The sequence below is a fragment of the Chlorocebus sabaeus genome, chromosome X, assembly GCF_047675955.1.
Source record: "Chlorocebus sabaeus isolate Y175 chromosome X, mChlSab1.0.hap1, whole genome shotgun sequence".
NCBI lineage: Eukaryota > Metazoa > Chordata > Mammalia > Primates > Cercopithecidae > Chlorocebus > Chlorocebus sabaeus.
The window spans coordinates 47329609-47349308 of record NC_132933.1 but is presented as its reverse complement, the minus strand read 5'-3'; the positions used below and the strand labels follow the sequence as shown (position 1 = coordinate 47349308).

Sequence of the window (19700 nt, the reverse complement as noted above, 5' to 3'; positions counted from 1 at the left end):
TCTGTATTCCTTAGCATAGTGTCAGCTGTTGTTTAAAATACACCACAATATTTCTGTGACTTAGAGCAACAAAAGTTAATTTTTCACTTATGTAACAGTACAATGCAGATATTCCCAGACAGAAGGTAATTTCTTCCACCTGATGATTCAGAGAAAACAAAATCTTGTGCATGATGCTGGCATCCTAAGCAGACTAAGACAGCCACCAATTGCTGGACTCCATTGTTGGACTTTCTTAGAAGAGACCTCTTCCAAGAAAGAGAAACTGGAGATGGCATACTAGCTTCATAAAATCCATGGTCCAGAAGTGACATGCAGTACTGACTTACCTTATTAGGTACAGTGTTCATAAGACCTAGAACTCATGAGAGTCTTAACGGCCCATAAAAAAAGGTTTTAATTTTAATTTCTGTTAAAAACAGAAGAAAAATATGAACATAATAATAACAAACATATAATTGTGGATTAAGCCAGGATTATATGCATCTGTATATCAATGTAGTCATAAAATATATTTTTATGGGCCGGGCGCAGTGGCTCATGCCTGTAATCCCAGCACTTTTGGAGGCCGAGGTGTGTGGATCACCTGAGGTCAGGACTTTGAGACCAGCCTCGCCAACATGGTGAAACCCCGTCTCTACTAAAAATAGAAAAATTAGCCAGGTATGGTGGTGCATGCCAGTAGTCCCAGCTACTCAGGAGGCTGAGGCAGGAGATGGCTTGAACCCAGGAGATGGAAGTTGCAGTGAGCCAAGATTGCACCACTGCACTCCAACCTGGGTGACAGAGCAAAACTCCCTCTCAAAAATATATATATATATATTTTTTTCTTTATGGAGGAAAATGGTCATGAAATCAGAATACCTAGGGTCTTTGCAAATCACTATGTGGGCTTTGTGATATTTTGGCTCATAGTTTTTGGGTGGGTACTGTGTCTGTTTCTGATGACTGCTGTGACAAATTACCACAAACTTATTGGCTTACAACAACTGAAATGTATTTTTTGTTACAATTCTGGAGGCCAGAAATCCAAAGATTTATTGGACTGAAACCAAGATGTCAGCAGGGCTGTGCTCTCTCTGGAGGCTATGGAAAGAATTTATTTCCTTGCCTTTTCCAACTTCTAGTACTGCATCCTCTGCATTATTTGGCTTTGAGCCTCTTTCTCCATCTTCAAAGCCAGCAAGATAGCATCTTCCAATCTCTCTCTGCTTCCTGTTAAAGGAACACTTGTAATTGCATTTAGGACCCACTTGGATAATCCAGGATAATGTCCTCATCTAAAGAGACTTAGCTTTCTTTATCTGCCAGGTCCCTTTTGCATGTAAATTTAAATTCCCAAGTTCTGTAGATTAGGAAGTAATTATGAGGACCATTATTCAGTCTATCACAAGAAACAATCACATTGCTCCATTTAACTGCATGGATGTGGATGGAAAATGTAGCCCCTCCTTGGACTGCCACTTCCCAGAGACAATCCTTCACTATGGAGGTAGAAGCAGGACAGCTAGCTGACTCTGCCACACTCCTCCATAGGGTTTTCATAAAATTAATTGTGATAATACTTTTAAAATGCTTAGCATAGTGTTTGGCACATAGTTAAAACTTGATATAGCATATCATCTATTATTCTGGTCACTCCTACTGTTCATTTGTACTATTTCTCTCCCACTAACTCTTATCCACTTTTTCCTGTAATGCTTTGTTCTTGACTCTTGGGGGCAAGGGTTAATATTGGGAAATACTTTTCAAAACACACTCTTGTTGCCCACATTGGGTGATCTTGCCTCAGCGTGGTATATCACTTTCTCAGACTGCTTAATTAACCCCGTCTGTCAAGGAATTTGGAAACATTTTCTAAGAACCAGATTCAAAAGCACTGTGAAGGAATCACACAAAGTCAAGTCAAGGTGATTCCTCAGAAAGGATATAATTTACCTTATTCATTAACTTAGGTTGAGTTCTCTATACACCAAGAGACCTTCCACCAGTGGCCAGTAAAGCCTTTGTGTCCTTCTTGTAGAACCTTAGTCCTAATTACCCAAGATCTGATTATTAGTTCCAAAGTCACCTTTACCCTGATGTCCTAGGAGGCCTTGAGTTTTTCACCCAAATACCCTCCTGGTAGCTTCTCTGATAGCTCAGTGTCTAAGGCACATGCACACAACAGTGTTGACTATGATCTATAATGCATCTTTTATCAGGACAGGTCTATTATCTTTGAAAAGCCTTTGTTTTTATCTAAGGACCCTCTCCTTTTGGTTATGAGTCTCAGGCATGGTGTCTACTGAAGTATTTCCTTAATCTCAGTTATTGAGGATAGCATATGTTCCCACATTCCAGGAAGCATCAGACTGTATGCATAAATTGCTTTTGTGTAATACCCACTGTGGGCAGCAGAGGTTAGCAGATACACCACTCTTTGAGGGAGAAACCTATAACTTATTCCTACCCTGCTTCCTTTACCTGCCTTGGCTGAGTTCCAGGTGGAGAGGACAAAAGAGACTCCAGATAAGTCTAGGGACTTTGCTTTAATTCCAGAATGTCATCCTGGAAATCTAAAACCTGTGTGGATAAGCCACACATCCAATACAGTGTTTCAAAAGAGTAGCAATGACTGAGGGAAGTATTGAGGTGCATGTACATTAGAACAACCTCATAAAAATGCTGGCATCCCTATGTGGTATGGTCTTCATGTCTCTAAGGGAGGGGATTCCTCAAAGGTTGAAGGAGAGCCAGAGTATTGAAAGAAAACTTGATATTGGCATCAGGACAATGCCATAAGGGGGCCTCTATGAATTAAAGATCATGGCAGGACAGGAACCAACTGAGCCAATGCCAGCAAAAATGGGTAGCAGCCAGCACAGAAAGGAAATAGCAGCAGAAGTCAATGTGGACAGGGGCTACCCACTTTGGACAAAAAGTGTCTCCCCTGACATGAAGGCAATACATGAGTAAGTTCCCTCCTTCTATGTTACTTAAATCATTATGAGGGTTGGGAAGTAGGAAAAAGGTGGGAGAAATCCTTGAATGTGGCAATGTATCATCCAAAAGAGAGAGGAAGAGTTCATAAATGACTAACTTTGCCTTGAAGTCACTAGATACACTGATATGCTATTAAAAGGGTTGTGTGGTCAAGAGCGAAGTACAGTGCAGTTATAGGAAAATAAAGTAATATTTTTTAAACTTCCATAAGCTACTTCAGGGAGATGTCCCCAAACTAAGGTTGCTCGAGACAAACATATGTGGAGAAAGAGAGAGAGAGATTTATTTTAAAGAACTGCCTTACGCAATTGTGTGGTAGGCAAATCTGAAATCAGCAGGGCTGGCAAGGTGGAGACCCAGGAAAGAGTTCCTCAATCTTTTCTCTTAAGGCATTCAACTGATTAGATAAGGGCCACTCACATTATGAGGGATAATATGCTGTACTCAAATTCTACTGATTTAAGTGTTAATCACATGTAAATAATAACTTCACAGCAACATCTACACTGGTATGTAACAATAACAACAACAAAAAACCAGTATCATAGTCAAGTTGACAAAAAATTAGCCAATATACTCACTATAAGAGAGAAGAATTTCAGAGAACTACATGTGAAAGTTATTTGGCCTCAGAAAATACAGTCACATTTGTTTCGTATGCTATAATCCATCACCTTTTCCAAGGCAGAAGCTATATGCAAAGCAGGCAATGATCAGCTGACCTCTGATCAGAACCAGGACAGATCTTTCAAGGATGTAACCCCCTGAAACAAGGAGAGAAGCCGTGACTCACATGACCTTCCAGAGGAGCATGCTGCCTTCACCAAGTCTGTAGCTGCTAGGGTCTTATTTTTGTTCCTTAATTGTCTTATGAAATGGATGAATGCAAGTTAATAGTAACAGCAGTACCACAGGTGCTATTCCAAGATGACAGAGGACAAACAACTAGCTTTATGCTATTCCTTGTAATATGTATTAGACACAAAAGGTAACAAGGGTAACCTAATTTTTTCTCTTCAGGACTACCTGTGAGCCTTGGCTGCACCTTAGAATCACCTAGGAGGCTTAAAAAATATTCATGTCTGGACCCCACCTCTTGTTATTCTGATTTAATTCTCTTAAATTACTCAGTTTTTCTTTCTTTTTTTTTTTTTTTTTTTTTTTTTTTTTGACAGAATCTCACTCTGTCGCCCAGGCTGGAATGCAGTGGCACGATCTCAGCTCACTGCAACCTCCGCTTCCTGGGTAAAAGTGATTCTCCTGCCTCAGCCTCCCAAGTAGCTGGGAGTACAGGCGTGTGACACCATGCCCAGCTAATTTGTATATTTTTAGTAGAGACTGGCTTTTGGCATGTTGGCCAGGTTGGTCTCAAACTCCTGACCTCAAGTGATCCACTCGCCTTGGCCTCCCAAAGTGCTAGGATTACAGGCATGAGCCACTGCATCCGGCCTAAATTACTCACCTTATTGTGAGGTAGTTCCTCATACAATTTTTAATATAGAAGTAGCAACATGTGAGCAAATAGGTTATTAAAATAGGTTTGATTAGTGCTATAAAAATAAATGTCAGGGAGAAAAACCTGTGGGCATAGCTAGACGAGAGGTTTTTTTTTTGGTTTTTTTTTTTTTTTGGACGCAAGTTATTGAGTTTTCTTGAGGGAATCATTCACCGGAAAGGTTATATTTAAACTGAGTTTTCTTTCTTAAGGCTTAAAAATTTCAAGCCTGCAGAGAAGTACTGAGAATAATATAACCACACCCAGATGCCAGTCACACAGTACTAAAAAATGTTTATATTTTATTTTCCTCCTTAAGAAATAAATAAAAATGAAACAAACAATTATAAATGTAGTTGACTTCCTCTTTATTCCTTTACTCAATCTCATCATCACCTGCCTTCCTCTAGAAGCATTAACATTAATCTGATGCATGTATTTCCAGTTCACATTTTTATACTTTTACTTCATATATGTGTATTCATGAATTGTTTAGGTATTGTTTTTAAAAATATTTTTGAATTAAAATTGGCAAATAAATATAGATTCATAGTATATAATGCAATGTTCTGACATATACATGCATTGTGAAATGAGTACAACCAAACTAATTAATATATTCATCATTTCACATAGCTATCATTTTTTTGTGGTAAGAACATTTAAAATTTACTTTTAGCAATGTTCCAGTATACAATTCATTATTCTTAACTATAGTCACCATACTGTACAAAAGCTCTCCAGAACTACTTAAGTATTCTTTTGTATGGCTTTTTAAGTGATGTAAATAGTGTCATACTTTGTTTTGTTCTTCAACTTTATTCTTACAAGGTTGTCAGAGGCACTTGAATCAGAGCATCTCCATCTTGAATAGGGGGCTGAGTAAAATGAGGCTGAGACCTATTGGACTGCATTCCAGGAAGTTAGGCATTCTCAGTCACAGGATGAGACAGGAAGTATGCACAAGATACAGGTCACAAAGACCTTGCTGATAGAACAGCATGCAGTATTCTGTTCTTGCGATAGTTTGCTGAGAATTATGGTTTCCAGCTGCAGAAAACCAAACACCGCATGTTCTCACTCATAGGTGGGAACTGAACAATGAGATCACTTGGACTTGGGAAGGGGAACATCACACACCAGGGCCTATCATGGGGAGGGGGGAGGGGGGAGGGATTGCATTGGGAGTTATACCTGATATAAATGATGAGTTGATGGGTGCTGACGAGTTGATGGGTGCAGCACGCCAACATGGCACAAGTATACATATGTAACAAACCTCCACGTTATGCACATGTACCCTAGAACTTAAAGTATAATAATAATTAAAAAAAAAAAAAAAAGAACAGCACGCAGTAAAGAAGCTGGCCAAAACCCGCCAAAACCAAGATGGCGACAAAAGTGACCTCTGGTCTTCCTCACTGCTCATTATACGCTAATTATAATGCATTAACATGCGAAAGGACACTCTCACCAGGTCATTACAGTTTACAGATTCCATGGCAACATCTGGAAGTTACCGTATATGCTCTAAAAAGGGGAGGAACGCTCAGCTTCAAGGGAATTCACCATCCCTTTCCCAGAAAACTCATGAATAATCCACAGCTTATTTAGCATATAATCAAGAAATAACAATAACTATAAGCAGCTGAGCGGCCAGGCTGCTGCTCTGCCTATGGGATAGCCATTATTTGTTACTTTACTTTCTTAATAAACTTGCTTTTGCTTTGCATTGTGAACTCGCCCCAAATTCTTTCTTGAGAGAGGTCCAAGAACACTTTCTTGAGATTTGGATCAGGGCCCTTTTCCAGTAACAAAGTAACATTATTTTATGAGTTTTTGAGATATATTCATATTTAGACATGTAGTTCTAATTTAGCAATTTGGGTGCTCAAACAATATTCCATCATATGAACATTGCTATTATACAATTTAGTCATCCATTCCTTTATTGGTGGATATTTCAGTTTTTGCAGCTTTCCTTTACAGCATTGTTGCCATGAACTTCCTGGCACATGTCTCTAAGTATACACTTGCAAGTGTTTCCTAAGACCGTAGTTCTCAACGGGTTCTACATATTCGAATGACATCGAAAAATTGTAAAGAATGCATAAATATTTCTCATTTCATGTAGGTGGAGTAGTTCGTGGTAAGTCAATGCTCCTACAAATAACACCTAGAAAAGTCAGATAGATTACTAAAATCTAGTTTTAAACATATCTGAAAACTACAGAAGCAATTAGTATAAAAGGGAAAAAGATTCCAGAGGAAAAATCTTTCCTAGCTGTATTGAGAATCTGTAATTTATTGTCCCCACCCCCCCACCACCAGCACCCCAGGAAGATTTTGCCAGTTCCAGTCGAGGGCAGCACCTGGGGAATCAATAATCCATGTGAGCTTTTGGTGTTCACAGGCAAATGAGTGACAAATTCGAAGACACGGGGGGACTCAAACACACAACCAGAACCTTGCTCAAGGCATTTGCTGATTTCCAAAGCTGTACAGAACTGGAGGCTAAATATAAGTAGAGATGTCCTCTGAAAAGCTGAACGGAATTCCATATACTCTCTCAAGGCTACTCCGAAGTCTTTGTCTCCTACGACTCCGTAGAGACAAAGACTTCCCCAGGGAGAGTCTTAGGAGACACAGACTTCCCATGTTAGGAGACAAAGACACTTCAGGGGAAGTGGCTAGGAACCCAAATGGAAAGATTTGGAAATCTTAAAGGGAGTGCTGAATTTTCAACAGCTTTGCCAGTGGAAAATTGCCAATCAAGCAGAATGCATTTAGATGCTGACAATCCAGATTCAGGCAAAAATAGAGGGATGTATATGGAAGTTGATTATATGCATACCCTATCACTCAGCAATTCCATCCCGTGGTTTATACCCATAAAGAAAACATACATTTATCCACTAGGAGACCTACTTAAGAACGCTTAGAGAGATATTATTTATAAAAATCCATAAACTAGAGATTGCTTAAGTATCCATCAACATTAGAAGGGACAGACAAAATGTGTTTTCATAAAACAAAATACCATATAATAATGAGACTGAAAACTCTGTAACTATAAGCAATCATCCAGTGTTAAGTGGAAAGCAGAAAAACACAAAAAGAGTATAAATTATATGATTTAATTTATCTGTATTTATTTATTTATTTATTTATTTATTTATTTATTTTTGAGACAGAGTCTCTCTTTGTTGCCCAGGCTGGAGTGCAGTAGCACAATCTCCACACACTGCAAGCTCTGCCTCCCGGGTTCACGCCATTTTCCTGCCTCAGCCTCCCTAGTAACTGGGACTACAGGCACCCGCCACCACACCCGGCTAATCTTTTCGTATTTTTTAGTAGAGATGGGGTTTCACCGTGTTAGCCAGGATGGTCTCTTATCTCCTGACCTCGTGACCTGCCCACCTCGGCCTCTCAAAGTGCTGGGATTACAGATGTGAGCCACCGTGCTCGGCCTATTTAATTTATATAAAGATTTAAAAACAGGCAAAGTAATTTGTGATGTTAGGAATCAGGATAATTACACTTGGGAGGTTGCTAAGCATAAGGTGGCATGAAAGGGGCTTCTGGGTCATAGATAATGTTCTCTTTCTTGGTCTGGGTGCTGATTGCATGGATATGTTCTCTTCGTTAAAATTTATTGAGCTAAATACTTATGACTTGTGTACATTTTGTATGTATAGTATACTACAATAGAAAGATAAAAATTAAGATAAACAGAACAACCAACCAACTAATAAACACATATACACAGGCCCCACATCCAAGGATATGTTTTCAATTAGTCTTTGGGAGGTCCAGTTACCAGCACTTCCCATAGGTTTATTGGGCAATATTATTTTTTCCATCAGCACTGGTTTCTCTAATTTTTGCCCATTTTTTCTCTTAGATTATATGCCATTTTCTTATTGCTTTTGTTGGCATTTATTATATCACTAATCATGTGACTGGTATACTTATTGCAAATATCTTATTCTTGTCTATAATTATATTTTCACTTTGTTTTTAAGATGTATTTTGTCAATTATTGAGGTTAATTTTTCCAGTATTCTTCTGTATGTGTTTTACTTTTGTTATTATTTCAAAAATCCTTCCCCATTTATTATTTTACAAGATATGCTATTAATACTTTTAAAGTTTACTTTTTATATTTAAATCTCGAATTCATCATGAATTTATTCCAGTATGTGGCAAAATGTAGGGTTCTCATAATTTTTTCTACACTGCCAGTATAGATGTAATCATCACTTCCCCAAATATTTGTTACTCCAATTCCATAATATATCAAATTGGTTTACAGTTGGGCAAAGTCATGTAACACAAGCCTATTTTATAATAAAGTGTTGGATATCTCATGTAATTTATTAAATACTGTACTGAAAGTGAAAAACAGAATTGTTTCACACCATCATACCATTAAAAAATTGTAAATCAGACCATCATAAGTCAGGGACCATCCATAGTAGCACTTGGAAGTTGCTGTCATAAAAGAGCATCAGAAAGGCATGAGGAAGGCTTACATAAAGCACCAGCTCAGAGGTGATACTTTAAAAAACTGGATTCCTTCTTCCACGGCACAGTATAGTAACTTAAATCAGAGATCACTATATGATGGTGTGCTCCCAATAGGAAGAATTCATGAGTCAGGAAGCAACTGATGGAAAATGGAGTGACCACACTCGCATTACTCTCAATGACCCACTGGGGAAATTTGCAACCTGTCCCTACAATTCTGGGATTTGTAGGGTTGCAAGTCATGATCACCAAAGGAAAAACACTTCTGCCATGAAATTCAGCAAGTGTCCCATTGAACTGTAAGCTATGGATGCTGCCTGAACACTTCAGGATCTTTATGTTCAGGTAATAACAGGCAAGAAAAGGAATCACATCATTTTCTGTGGCCATCCTACAGACACAGGGTGGTTTCTCACCCAAAATTTGGGTCAGGTGTCAAGACTGATTACATCACACACACACATACACCAGGACAGCAGGACAGGCCTCCAAAGCTGGTCAAAAAATGGCTTGAGAGAGGAGGGAAAGGAAACAGCCTTGGACTTTTATGATTGTTAGGAGTTGAGGCCACTGTGAGGGTTTCTTTGTATAGGCAGCAGCTTGTTTGGCTGGAAATTCTCACTAACACCAAAGAAGGGAGCAAACTGGCTTACTTATCAGCATACCCAGATGTAGGGCATAAAGGAAAGAAGTAGACATAAGACTTAAAAGATGTCAAATATTAAGAAAATGGAGTCAGACTCTTTATTACACAATTTAGTCAAGGGTCATTGATCCCAATCATTGGAATGAAGAAGAGTTGTTGTTACATAATGGGACAAGTAGAATATGTTTGACATTCAAGACATCCACATGCGTGCCTCTTTATAATTCCTTGCCAAATTTTGATGGAAAGTGGACATAAGAAGTGATCTTGGTCAGAGAATGCTATGGTAACTGGTGGCTCAATACTTGTCATAGACGTGGTTTTTAGTAATGTCATCAGGTGAGCTATGGAGATCAGGTAAACGGAAGGAGAATCTAGAATGGATAGTGGAGGGAAATGAAACATTATCAGTTGTGACACTGAGATCAGCTGCAGCAGCAGAAGCTATAGTTCTTTCTACCAAATGTTTCCTTCTAAGCTTCCTCCAGGAAGAAAGATTCACCAGAATCCTCGAGTAAATGCTTCCATAACTTATAGGAAGAAGTAGATTTCAGCAGACAAGGAATTGACTGTGTTGGACATGGAGATGTGCCATACAGATTTCTCTTCAAGAAAGGACTTGTTGTTCTAGATGCTTAGGAGTCCTGTCAGCAGACAGGCTTCAGCTTTCAGTCCCTTCAAGGACTGCCTCAGTTGCAGAGATGTCTTGCCCTCAATCATTACCTTTTCTGGTCAGCTCATATTCAATGACTGACCAAAGTAGATGTGTGAGAGTCCAGCTATTTTGGCCTAAAACAGAGCAACTCTAACTGGCCATTTTAACTCCAGATTTCCTTGTGCAGTCAACCAAGGTTGTTGCTATTTGAACCTGCATTCTGGCTTGACTTCAGCGTCTGCCTAATTTTGCTTCCTTCCCTTCCATTCTATAGGCATCAATCCCCAGGGCTCTCCCTCATAAATGTTCTGTACTATAAACTCTGCTTCAGGGTCTGCTTCCTGGATAATCAAACCTGCAACATCCCCACTACTACTACGACCAACTTCTGTATTACTTGGAGTAAGGCTAGTGTTATGGGCTTAATGTATGTGTACCCCCAATATTCATATTTTGAAGCCCTAATCCCCAGAGTGGCTGTATTTGGAGTGAGGTAGTAATTAATATTAAGTGAGGTCATAAGGATGGAGCTCTAATCTGATAAGATTAGTGTCCTTATAAGAAGAGACACAGGAGAGTTCTCTCTCTCTCTCTCTCTCTCTCTCTCTCTCTCTCTCTCTCTCTCTCTCTCTCTCTCTCTCTCTTTCCCTGTATGCACCAGGGAAAGACTATATGAGAACATAATGAGAAGATGGCCATCTACAAGCCAGGAAAAGAGCCCTGACTAAAAACAGAATTTGTCAGCACCTTGATACACATTTCATAACAACTCTCCATTTCCCCCTTTCTGCAATCTCTAGCAATCACCATTCTATCCTTTGTTTTTATGAGTTTTACTAATTTTGATACTTTATGTAAGTGGAATAATACAGTGTTTCTACTTCTGTGACTGGCTTATTTTATTTAGCTTAATGTCCTCCAGGTTCATCCATGTCGCAAATGGCAGGATTTCCTTTTACTTTAAAGCTGAATAATAGTCCGTTGTATGTAGAAACATTTATCCATTCATCTACTGATGGACATTCAGGTTGTTTCCATATCTCACCTACTGTGAATAATGCTGCAGTGGACATTGGTGTGCAAATGTCTATTTGAGATCCTGATTTCAATTATTTTTTGTAAATATCCAGACGTGGGATTGCTATATAATATGGTAGTTCTGTTTTTAACATTTTGTGGAACCTCCATACAGTTTTCCATAATGGGTATACTTACAAAGGGAATTTGTCTGTGTATTGTTGTTGAATTGGTGTTTGTCAAGGAGGTAGGGGAGGAGGATCCAGGGCTTCCTATTCTGCCATCTTGCTGATGTAATTTCAATATTATTTTAATAATTACATTTCTACATTATTAGTGGTATTGTAATCCTACTTTTTCTTAGTGTTTAAAGAATTATTCTGAAAAGATGTACGTAGGTTTCACCAGACTGCCAAGGAGCTCTTTACCTGCTTGTGGCCAAACTTGATCATAAGTAAGTCTACAATCCAGCTTAACAAAGGCAGAAAAAGAATGGAGGAAGTACCCAACTATTGTAATGCCCTAGTTGATAGATGTTATATATCACCTACATTCATATTTCATTGTTGAGAATTTACTTACATGGCCACACCTAACTGCTAGGGAGGCTAGAACATGTAGTTTATCAGGGAAGCCATGTGTCTATAATTCTATCACAATGTAGAAAGGAAAGCAGAATTGGTAAATTCCATGCAATCCATACCACTACTTTCTTGTGGCTGGTTTCCAAATAAGTTTTCTGTCTTTTTTCTAATAATTTGTTAATATATTTTCCTGCTTTTTCTGTGCAGACAGATTTTTCTTCCTTTCCACTCTATTCTTTTAATATTTATTTATTTTTCTTGTTTTACTGCACTAACATCTCCAATACCATTTTAAATAAAAGCAATAATATAGAGGATCCTTGTCTTATTCCCAATTTAGTAAAAATTCTGCTACAAATTTTCTCTATTAAGTGAGATACATGTTCTAGCTATTTTATGGGTAAACTTCACGAGGTTAAGGAAGTTACGTTCTGTTCTTAGTTTGCTATTCTTAGTTGGTCACAGGACAAACAGTGATAGCCCTTCATGATCTGACCACAGGAAAGAATGACTGAATGAGGTTTAGTCTCTAAGGAGACACATGAATTACTTGAGGGATAATGTCTTTTAATCTGACTTCCCTCTGAAGATACCGATATTCCTTCCAGAACAAGCTCTGATAGAACTCATTTGGAGGTTGGGGGGTAGGAAGCAGTTGATATTACATTTACTCTGGCCTCTGGAGGTAGAGCCTGAGCTAGAGAACAGAAACCTGCAAATCAAGAGACTCACATTACAATCTTGGTTCTGATACCAGCCCACTGTCTGATGTTGACCAACATGATATTTACGGGGCTTTTTATCAGGTCTCAGGCTCTGTGACGAGCATATTACATGCTACATGCTTTGCAACGTTGAAGGTTCACAAAATCCCAATGACTTGGATATTCTTATTGTTCACATTTTACAAATGAAGAAAATAAGGTACAGGGTTTAAGTGCCTTGTCCAAGATCACCAAACACTAAGTAGCAGGGCCAGGATTGTAATGTAACTTTAGTGAAACAGAACTCCATATTAACAATGATTTTTTTGTACCAGAGATTCTGCTCTGGGCTTCAAAAATTTCTTACACAAAGCAAAGTGTGAACTATACCAGGAATAAGCAAACTTCCATGCAAATGGGTCTAATAAGCAAAAATTAGAATGTTTGTAATATACATGCTTTTCTAAACAAATATTTATTTAAATATGGAAGTACAACATCTACAACAGTACTTTTGCATTTTTTTTTTTTTTTTTTTTTTACTATTTTCCTGTCACTGAATTGTTTTACCTCAGGGCTAGAATTTCAGATACTACATCACTACCACTCACTATGCCATTTATACTCAAACTTTAAATACATATTGTCTGAGATAAAATCTAGTTTGGTAGGTGGGAATGAGTTGGCATGTACAGGCATAGGGAAGGTTGTTGAAGGATCTGGGGATACAAAAGTACCAAGATTCTGTGAAATTAGAGCCCAAAAGGTGATTCCTACTTAAACAAGTGGGACAGGGGTGCTATACATGGAAAGGAGTCTGATTAGGATACAGAAAAAGAGGAGCTATGAGATATGACATAAATGAATTTCTTTCTCCACTCTCAGCTTATACATTGGCAAAGTGGAAGTATGTTTTTCTTTTTTTGGGGGGGGAGGGTGGGGTTGGACAGGGGAGTTTCTCTCTCTCTTGCTGTATTGTCCCATGCTTGTTCAGTAACGAAAGCTACATCCCTCTCAGGCTGTAACTCATCCCCATAGTGGGAGTTCCTTTATTCAACCTACCAATCAGATCTGGCAAGAACACAGAGAATCCTACTAATGGGACAGAGGGAAGGGGGTTGAGAAGTTCACATATAAGACAATGCATCTACGTTGTTTTATGTCCATTGATCTTATTGGAATACTGAGATATGAAGACTTGACCTGCTTTTTAGCTATTCCCCAGAAGACAGAAAAGGGAAAATTTTTCAACCCAGTCAAATTTATTAGAGCAAATGAATTGAGGGGTATTCTGACCAAGAGAAACATACAAACATAGAGCCTTCCTATGCTTTGGATAATAATGAATTACTCATTGACATTCTGAATGTTTTGCCATAGGATTGGCCTCTTCCACAGCCAACGAAGTTCAGCCAGGGTTCAATATTCATCCCATCATAAGGGAATGCAAGTCCAAGCTCACATCAATCACACCAGGCTATATTATTTATTTATTTCCCGTTGCAATACACATGTGCAATTAGCCAATGGCCTTTTTCCCAACTACACTTCCATTGGGTTCACAACTTTCCCTAGAAAGAGAATACTCCTTGTGCTTCTCTCCAAAATCAACAACATGAAAGATCTATTAAATTGGATAATAGGGTGTAGGAAAGTGTTTTCAGGCTGATCCGAAAGTTCAACTTCAGGGACAGCTGCAGCTTCAGTTCCCTTTTCACCAATATGCAGCACAGCTTTATGGGCAGCCTGTGTGGGGAGAGCAAATCCTGCTGGTCTCTGAAGAAACAGGAAGTGTCTTTGGGAAGGTCTAGAAGTAAGAAAGTGAAAGGAAAGGTGGGGCCGCCCCTTTGCTATGCTTTGTTTATGGTGCTAGAATATGTAGCTTCCTCCGCTAAATGTAGTCAATCATTCTCTGGTGATTCTACGGCTAACTGTTGGGAAACACTATGGCCTGCTGCCTCCAGGAGTGGCCTCTTAAGCATTCCCTCCTCACACCTCCTCCAGAACTGCATCTCACCAGAGTCACTTCTGATCATTAAGCTGTTCTATCAGAGTAATTTTAGGACATAAAGGTCAAGGATGGAAGAAGCTGATACAATTACTTATTTGGAGTAATGGGAATGACTCTGGAGTGATTCTAGCTTAGGAGTCGCACTGCCTCTCTAGGCATCAGATTGCTAATTGGTAAAATAAGAAAGTTGAATTAATTGACTCCTAATTTCCTTTCCAGTTCATACATTTAAGAACTCTAGTTTATCAACTTACATTGGAAAGTTTCAGACCATTGTCCTCTGTGAGTCCAGAAAAATCAGCATTTTCAGCATAGGCACGCTGAATGCCCATCTTCAAAAGTGTGGCTCCAAGGTCATATGTGGCAGAAATGGAAACCTTTGGAACAAACAAGTCAACCCATCTGTGGGGAAAGAGGAAGGGAACACATGGCAATCACCATATCAAGCTTATGAGTCTCTCCTTCTCTCTCTCATGATGGTATTATATTGAACTCTGCTTCTTCCCTGAGTATTGACAACCATTACTATGTAAGTCAATACATGGCACCAAACTCACAGAAGTTATTCTGAAAGGAATGCACTCAGGTACAGTCAATGTTGGGCTGAAACACTGGGAGTAGGGAGATACAACTCCTTTATAATCAAGAGAAAATATCTCTGGGGTGATGACCAAGGTCAGGGAGCCAGTGGCATGAAGGTTAGTGGGTAGCACCCAGGAGCTTCACAGTTTTCTGCCTTGTACTTCCAGTCCAGAGTGGCTGCACAATCACCTTTCAACATCAAATCCAACCTGTTCCTTGAGCTCTAGTTGGTCTACAGGAAGGCATCAATTTACTAGTAGGCTGACTTTGGGGAGCTCATCTTATCTTTAAAGACCAGACTTCCTAATTTGAAAAACGCAAATTATACTGCCTCCTTTGTAGGTTTGTTGATGTGCTTGGATGATATGAAGTATGTAGAATGCCCAGCCAAGGACCTGGTAGACAGTATTTTCTTGGCATATTCTAGTGATCATACATAGCCGTTGGGTAGTTTAGGGTGATTCTTCTGCCTCCGGGTTTCTGCTGAACTCAGTTTCACCTGCACTGTTATGACCACCTTCCACCCACACATCCTCTAAAGTATTTACCCCTTCTGCAGTAAGCGGTTCCACTTCTTCAGTGTTTTAGATGACATGGCCGCTTCCACTGACTCCATCTGTCCCTCCTTGGGAAGAACAAAGAGTGCCAGAGCATTCTCGCTGTAGTCCATTTGCAGAACTGTGCAGTTCAATTCCATGTCCACTAGGTGATAGTATTGTTCCATCTGGTGCATCATGGGCACTTGCACAGTGGTGGTCTTGTCTATTAAGAAGCTGGAACTGTCTTCTGTCTTGGATGGATCAAAAGGATTTGCCCACTGGGCTTAAAATACAAAGAAAAGAGAGGTGTTTATTTTAAACCGGTATCAGTACCAACAAGACCTTTTCCATTAGTCATTTCATTTAGAAATTAAGACCACCACAGAGTTAGGTACCTAGAGTCAACAAGTTTTACAAGTAACTGAGGATCAGACAGAGAAAGTCATTTGTCATGGTCTCCCAGTTAACAGGTAGCAGAGCCAGGAATCACACCCAGGACTGTTAGGCTCCATGATTTGTGCTCAAAACTACTATACCACACTAAGCCCATCAAAGCCATAGTTTCCTCTTCCATAAAAAGGTATAAGGACATCAAACACACTAGGGCAAAATGAGACAATAGATCTGTTCTGCCATTTTAGCCAATCTATATACGTGTGGTTTGTGGCTGACAATTGATTACTCCTCCAAGAAGTGTGACTGACATATACTATAGAACCAGGAGAAATCATTTGAGCACACTACCTTTAGAAAATAGTCACATGATTCTTGTTTCTACAAGCACCAGCTTTAGACTCACACAGACCTTGCTGGGAATATCAGTTCTAAAACTTATTAACTGTGTAAACTTGGGCACTTATGAGGATTGGATGAGACAGTGTGTGTATACTACACATGTAGGATGGTGTTTAGTACACAGTGAGTGCATAATACATGGTAAAATCATGTATGTAACATGTCTAAGTATGTACAGCAAGTGAGAATCACAGTAGGCTTTACATACAAATATGTCTACTTGACAAGTGCAAGCTTGTCCCACCTCACCAAATCTTTTGGAAACCATGAATCTTTAGCCAATTATGAGCAAGATGTTCATACCATTGTCACCCACCTCTCTGAAAGGGCGCTCTCCCTAGAAATTTCCTGGACTCATTCACAGAGCTGTGTGTCCATCTTGGAAGATCCAATACTATTCACAGCTATGTTCAGTGGAGCAGATCACTGTGGTATGAGGGACACCTACTGATGCCAGTAATAAGAGACCATGAGCTCCCCTCAGCACTCCACCCAAGTATCTGAGCCCTAGACTGAAAATTGACATCTGAAAGTCTTACCTTTAAAGTGAATATAGTTCACTAAGACCATGATGGTGTTTGGTTTGAGGTCTTGAATTAGACCTACAACTTTCCCTTTGGTTTGCATCTTCACATGACTGTTAATCTCTTGCTTGGCTGCAGAAATGTTGGAGAAGTCAGTAGAAAAGACTTCAGTCTCATAGAGAGTCTTGACATCATCCAAGAACTTTGCCAGTGGTTTCAGATGCTTGCCAATGAAGAGGGCATTTCCTATCTGCAATTCCAGTTCCTTCTTTGGAAAATTCAGTGAACAGATCAGATACTGGAAGCCATGCTGGATATCTACCATGGGAGTGTCTGTGAGGTTGAACCCCAAGGTCTCCACAATCTCAGTTTGGGTGCTGAAGCAGGCCCCAAAAGAAAGCATAACCAAAGCTGCAGAAATGCTCACAGGGGAAAAGAAGATGTTCTTATCTGGGGTCTCCACAGTGAACCTTCGGTACAGGTTGAATGCAAAATCAGCATTGATGGATGACAACTTATAGAGAGTGGCATTTTGTTGGGGTGAATGGCAGGCTATTACTTTGCCTTCAGGTGATGCACAACGGATTGTAGAATGAAGCCCAAGTACCAAGAGACCCAGATAGAGGAATGGTGACATTTTGGAAGGAAGTTAATCTATAAGAGATGAAGTGAGAGAACCATTGAGGGAGCTTAGTTGGATGAAACACTCCCTGAGCCAGAGACACATAATAATCACCCACATTGATTAATAAAACAATAGTAAATATTTGATGATGTGCTCATCAGGGGCTGAGCAGGGGTTTCTCTCCCCTGAAAAATTGGAGATGCATCTAATACGGACAGGGAGTAGAAGAAGTGGCTTGCTGGGACCACAGAAATAATGCCGTGGACTATCATTCAGGTGTTATAGCAACATTATGAAAATGCTGTGAGTAAATTAAATTTATGGAAATTGAATCACTTTTTATTTGAACTAGAGGCAGCCTTTTGGAGAGAGAGGGGGTATTCTTAGGTTAAACTAGTACTCCCTCTTCATACATTATTCATTGTCAATTAGAATTTTAGATTTTTTTTCATTTGGCATTTTCTTAAAATAAAATCTACGAGATGAGAGAACACTTGCATCTTCTTTGGCTAAAAGACAAAATGAAAGTAATTTGTACAATATATGATTAGTTGGAATGGACCAGTGGTGGTTTATGGAGCCGCGTACAAGTCACGAGCTGAAATTCATGCATTTTGGAATGCATGGAAGCCACAGAGGTATTTTCAAACAACTGGAAAATGAAAGAATAACTTTCTACATTTTAGATTTCTTTCACCATTCATGTTAGTAACATCTAAGCAGTCATTTCTAAGTTGTAAGACATCTTAACACTATTATTCTTACACCTATGCATGTTACTTTTAATTATTATAAAGAAAGCCACAAAGATATGGTGTAAGGTTCTCTGATCCTGGAAGAGTGCAAAGAAGTGGAGTAAAGGAGTCAGGTGTGGAAATCCCATGAAAGTGGACATGTGTACTTAGAAGGAAGAGATCTATGAACTCAGAAAAACGATCCTTCCTCTGCCCTCCATCTTCTTCCTGAGTGATCTTACCCTCGGCACTCAGTTGCTAGAAACTGTATCTCTCTCAGTCAGATTGCTCTCCTGAACTCCTAGCCATTTATCCAGCTGTCTTTTGGATATATCCACCAGGATGGTCCACACAGACCCCAGTCTTAATAAGAAAATCTCAAAGTTGCCATATGTAAACATATCATCTCCCTACCCCTTAAGCTTGCTCCCTCATCTTCATTCCACATCTCAGTCTATCAAGTCAATGTCTATAGAGACACCTAAGCCAGATACCTGGGAATAATCTTAGAGTCTCCTTTTATTCTCATTCCCCACATCTAATGAAGCATGATGTCTTATGAATACTAACTCTTAAATAACTCTCAAAACTTATCCCTTCTCTTCATTCCTGCTGCCTCTGCCTCTCAGTTCATGGCCTGAGCTACTATATTGGCTCCTAACAGGTCACACCATCTCCTGTATCCTCCATACCAACCCCCCATTGTTCACCACTCTATCCAGTCTCCATATTGTCATCAGAGTCCTCTTTCTTTAAAAGTCACTGAGGCTGGTAGAAAGTCAAGTATTAGATGACCACACTTAGACCTTCGCCCCTAGAGCCAGGAATTTGGTTTGGGACTCTGACTTGTCAACTTGGTTATTTGGGACTCTGACTTGCTGATAGAGATGTTCAAAGTTCCCAAAGAGAAAAAAAAGTACTTACAGCAAATGCCCAAGAATCCACCTGTATCTCTCAGAAAGCAACATCTTTCCATTTTTATAGCATGTCTTGTATTGCAAAACTAGAGCACTCTTAGTTATAAATTAACCCCAGCATTAACTCTGGAATGGTATTTTCAAAGCTGATGTACAAAACCAAGGCCAAGAGGAACAAAGCAAAAAATGATAAGGTTTGAACTTTGAGTGATTGCTTTGGCTGCCAGACCCTTCATGTAAAACAAAAGAGAAAGAGGATTGTCAGAGCTGTAGGGGTTTAAGTCCATGCTAGCAAGAGTGTATTCAGCAGGCAGAATAAGGGGCATAGACAAAAGCACCAAGAGGCAGCAGGGAAAA

At 39.4% G+C, this 19700-nt stretch overlaps 1 protein-coding gene across 2 annotated transcripts; it reads right to left on the bottom strand.

Annotated features, from left to right (window-relative positions):
- Positions 1–13072: 13072 nt before the first annotated feature.
- SERPINA7 (serpin family A member 7) lies at positions 13073–19380 on the bottom strand. Of its 2 annotated transcripts, XM_037988857.2 has the most exons (5): positions 19351–19380; positions 17083–17721; positions 15758–16031; positions 14882–15029; positions 13073–14362 (listed from the first exon to the last, which is right to left on the bottom strand). In XM_037988857.2, exons 2-5 carry the CDS (start codon positions 17702–17704, stop codon positions 14159–14161), a joined length of 1248 nt encoding a protein of 415 aa, XP_037844785.1. In that variant the 5' UTR covers positions 17705–17721; positions 19351–19380; the 3' UTR covers positions 13073–14158. The 2 variants fall into 2 exon arrangements, with proteins under 2 accessions (XP_037844785.1, XP_007990650.1); XM_007992459.3 differs by lacking the exon at positions 19351–19380 and having other exon boundaries at positions 14119–14362; positions 17083–17766.
- Between the last annotated feature and the right edge of the window lie 320 nt (positions 19381–19700).

Coding starts and splice junctions, on each gene's coding strand:
- SERPINA7 (XM_037988857.2), bottom strand. CDS start 17,704: ATGTCACCATTCCTCTATCTGGGTCTCTTGGTACTTGGGCTTCATTCT. Junction 15,030..15,757: donor AACCGCTTACTGCAGAAGGG/GTAAATACTTTA, acceptor CTTTCCCCACAG/ATGGGTTGACTTGTTTGTTC. Junction 14,363..14,881: donor ATGGTCTGAAACTTTCCAAT/GTAAGTTGATAA, acceptor CTCCCCACACAG/GCTGCCCATAAAGCTGTGCT.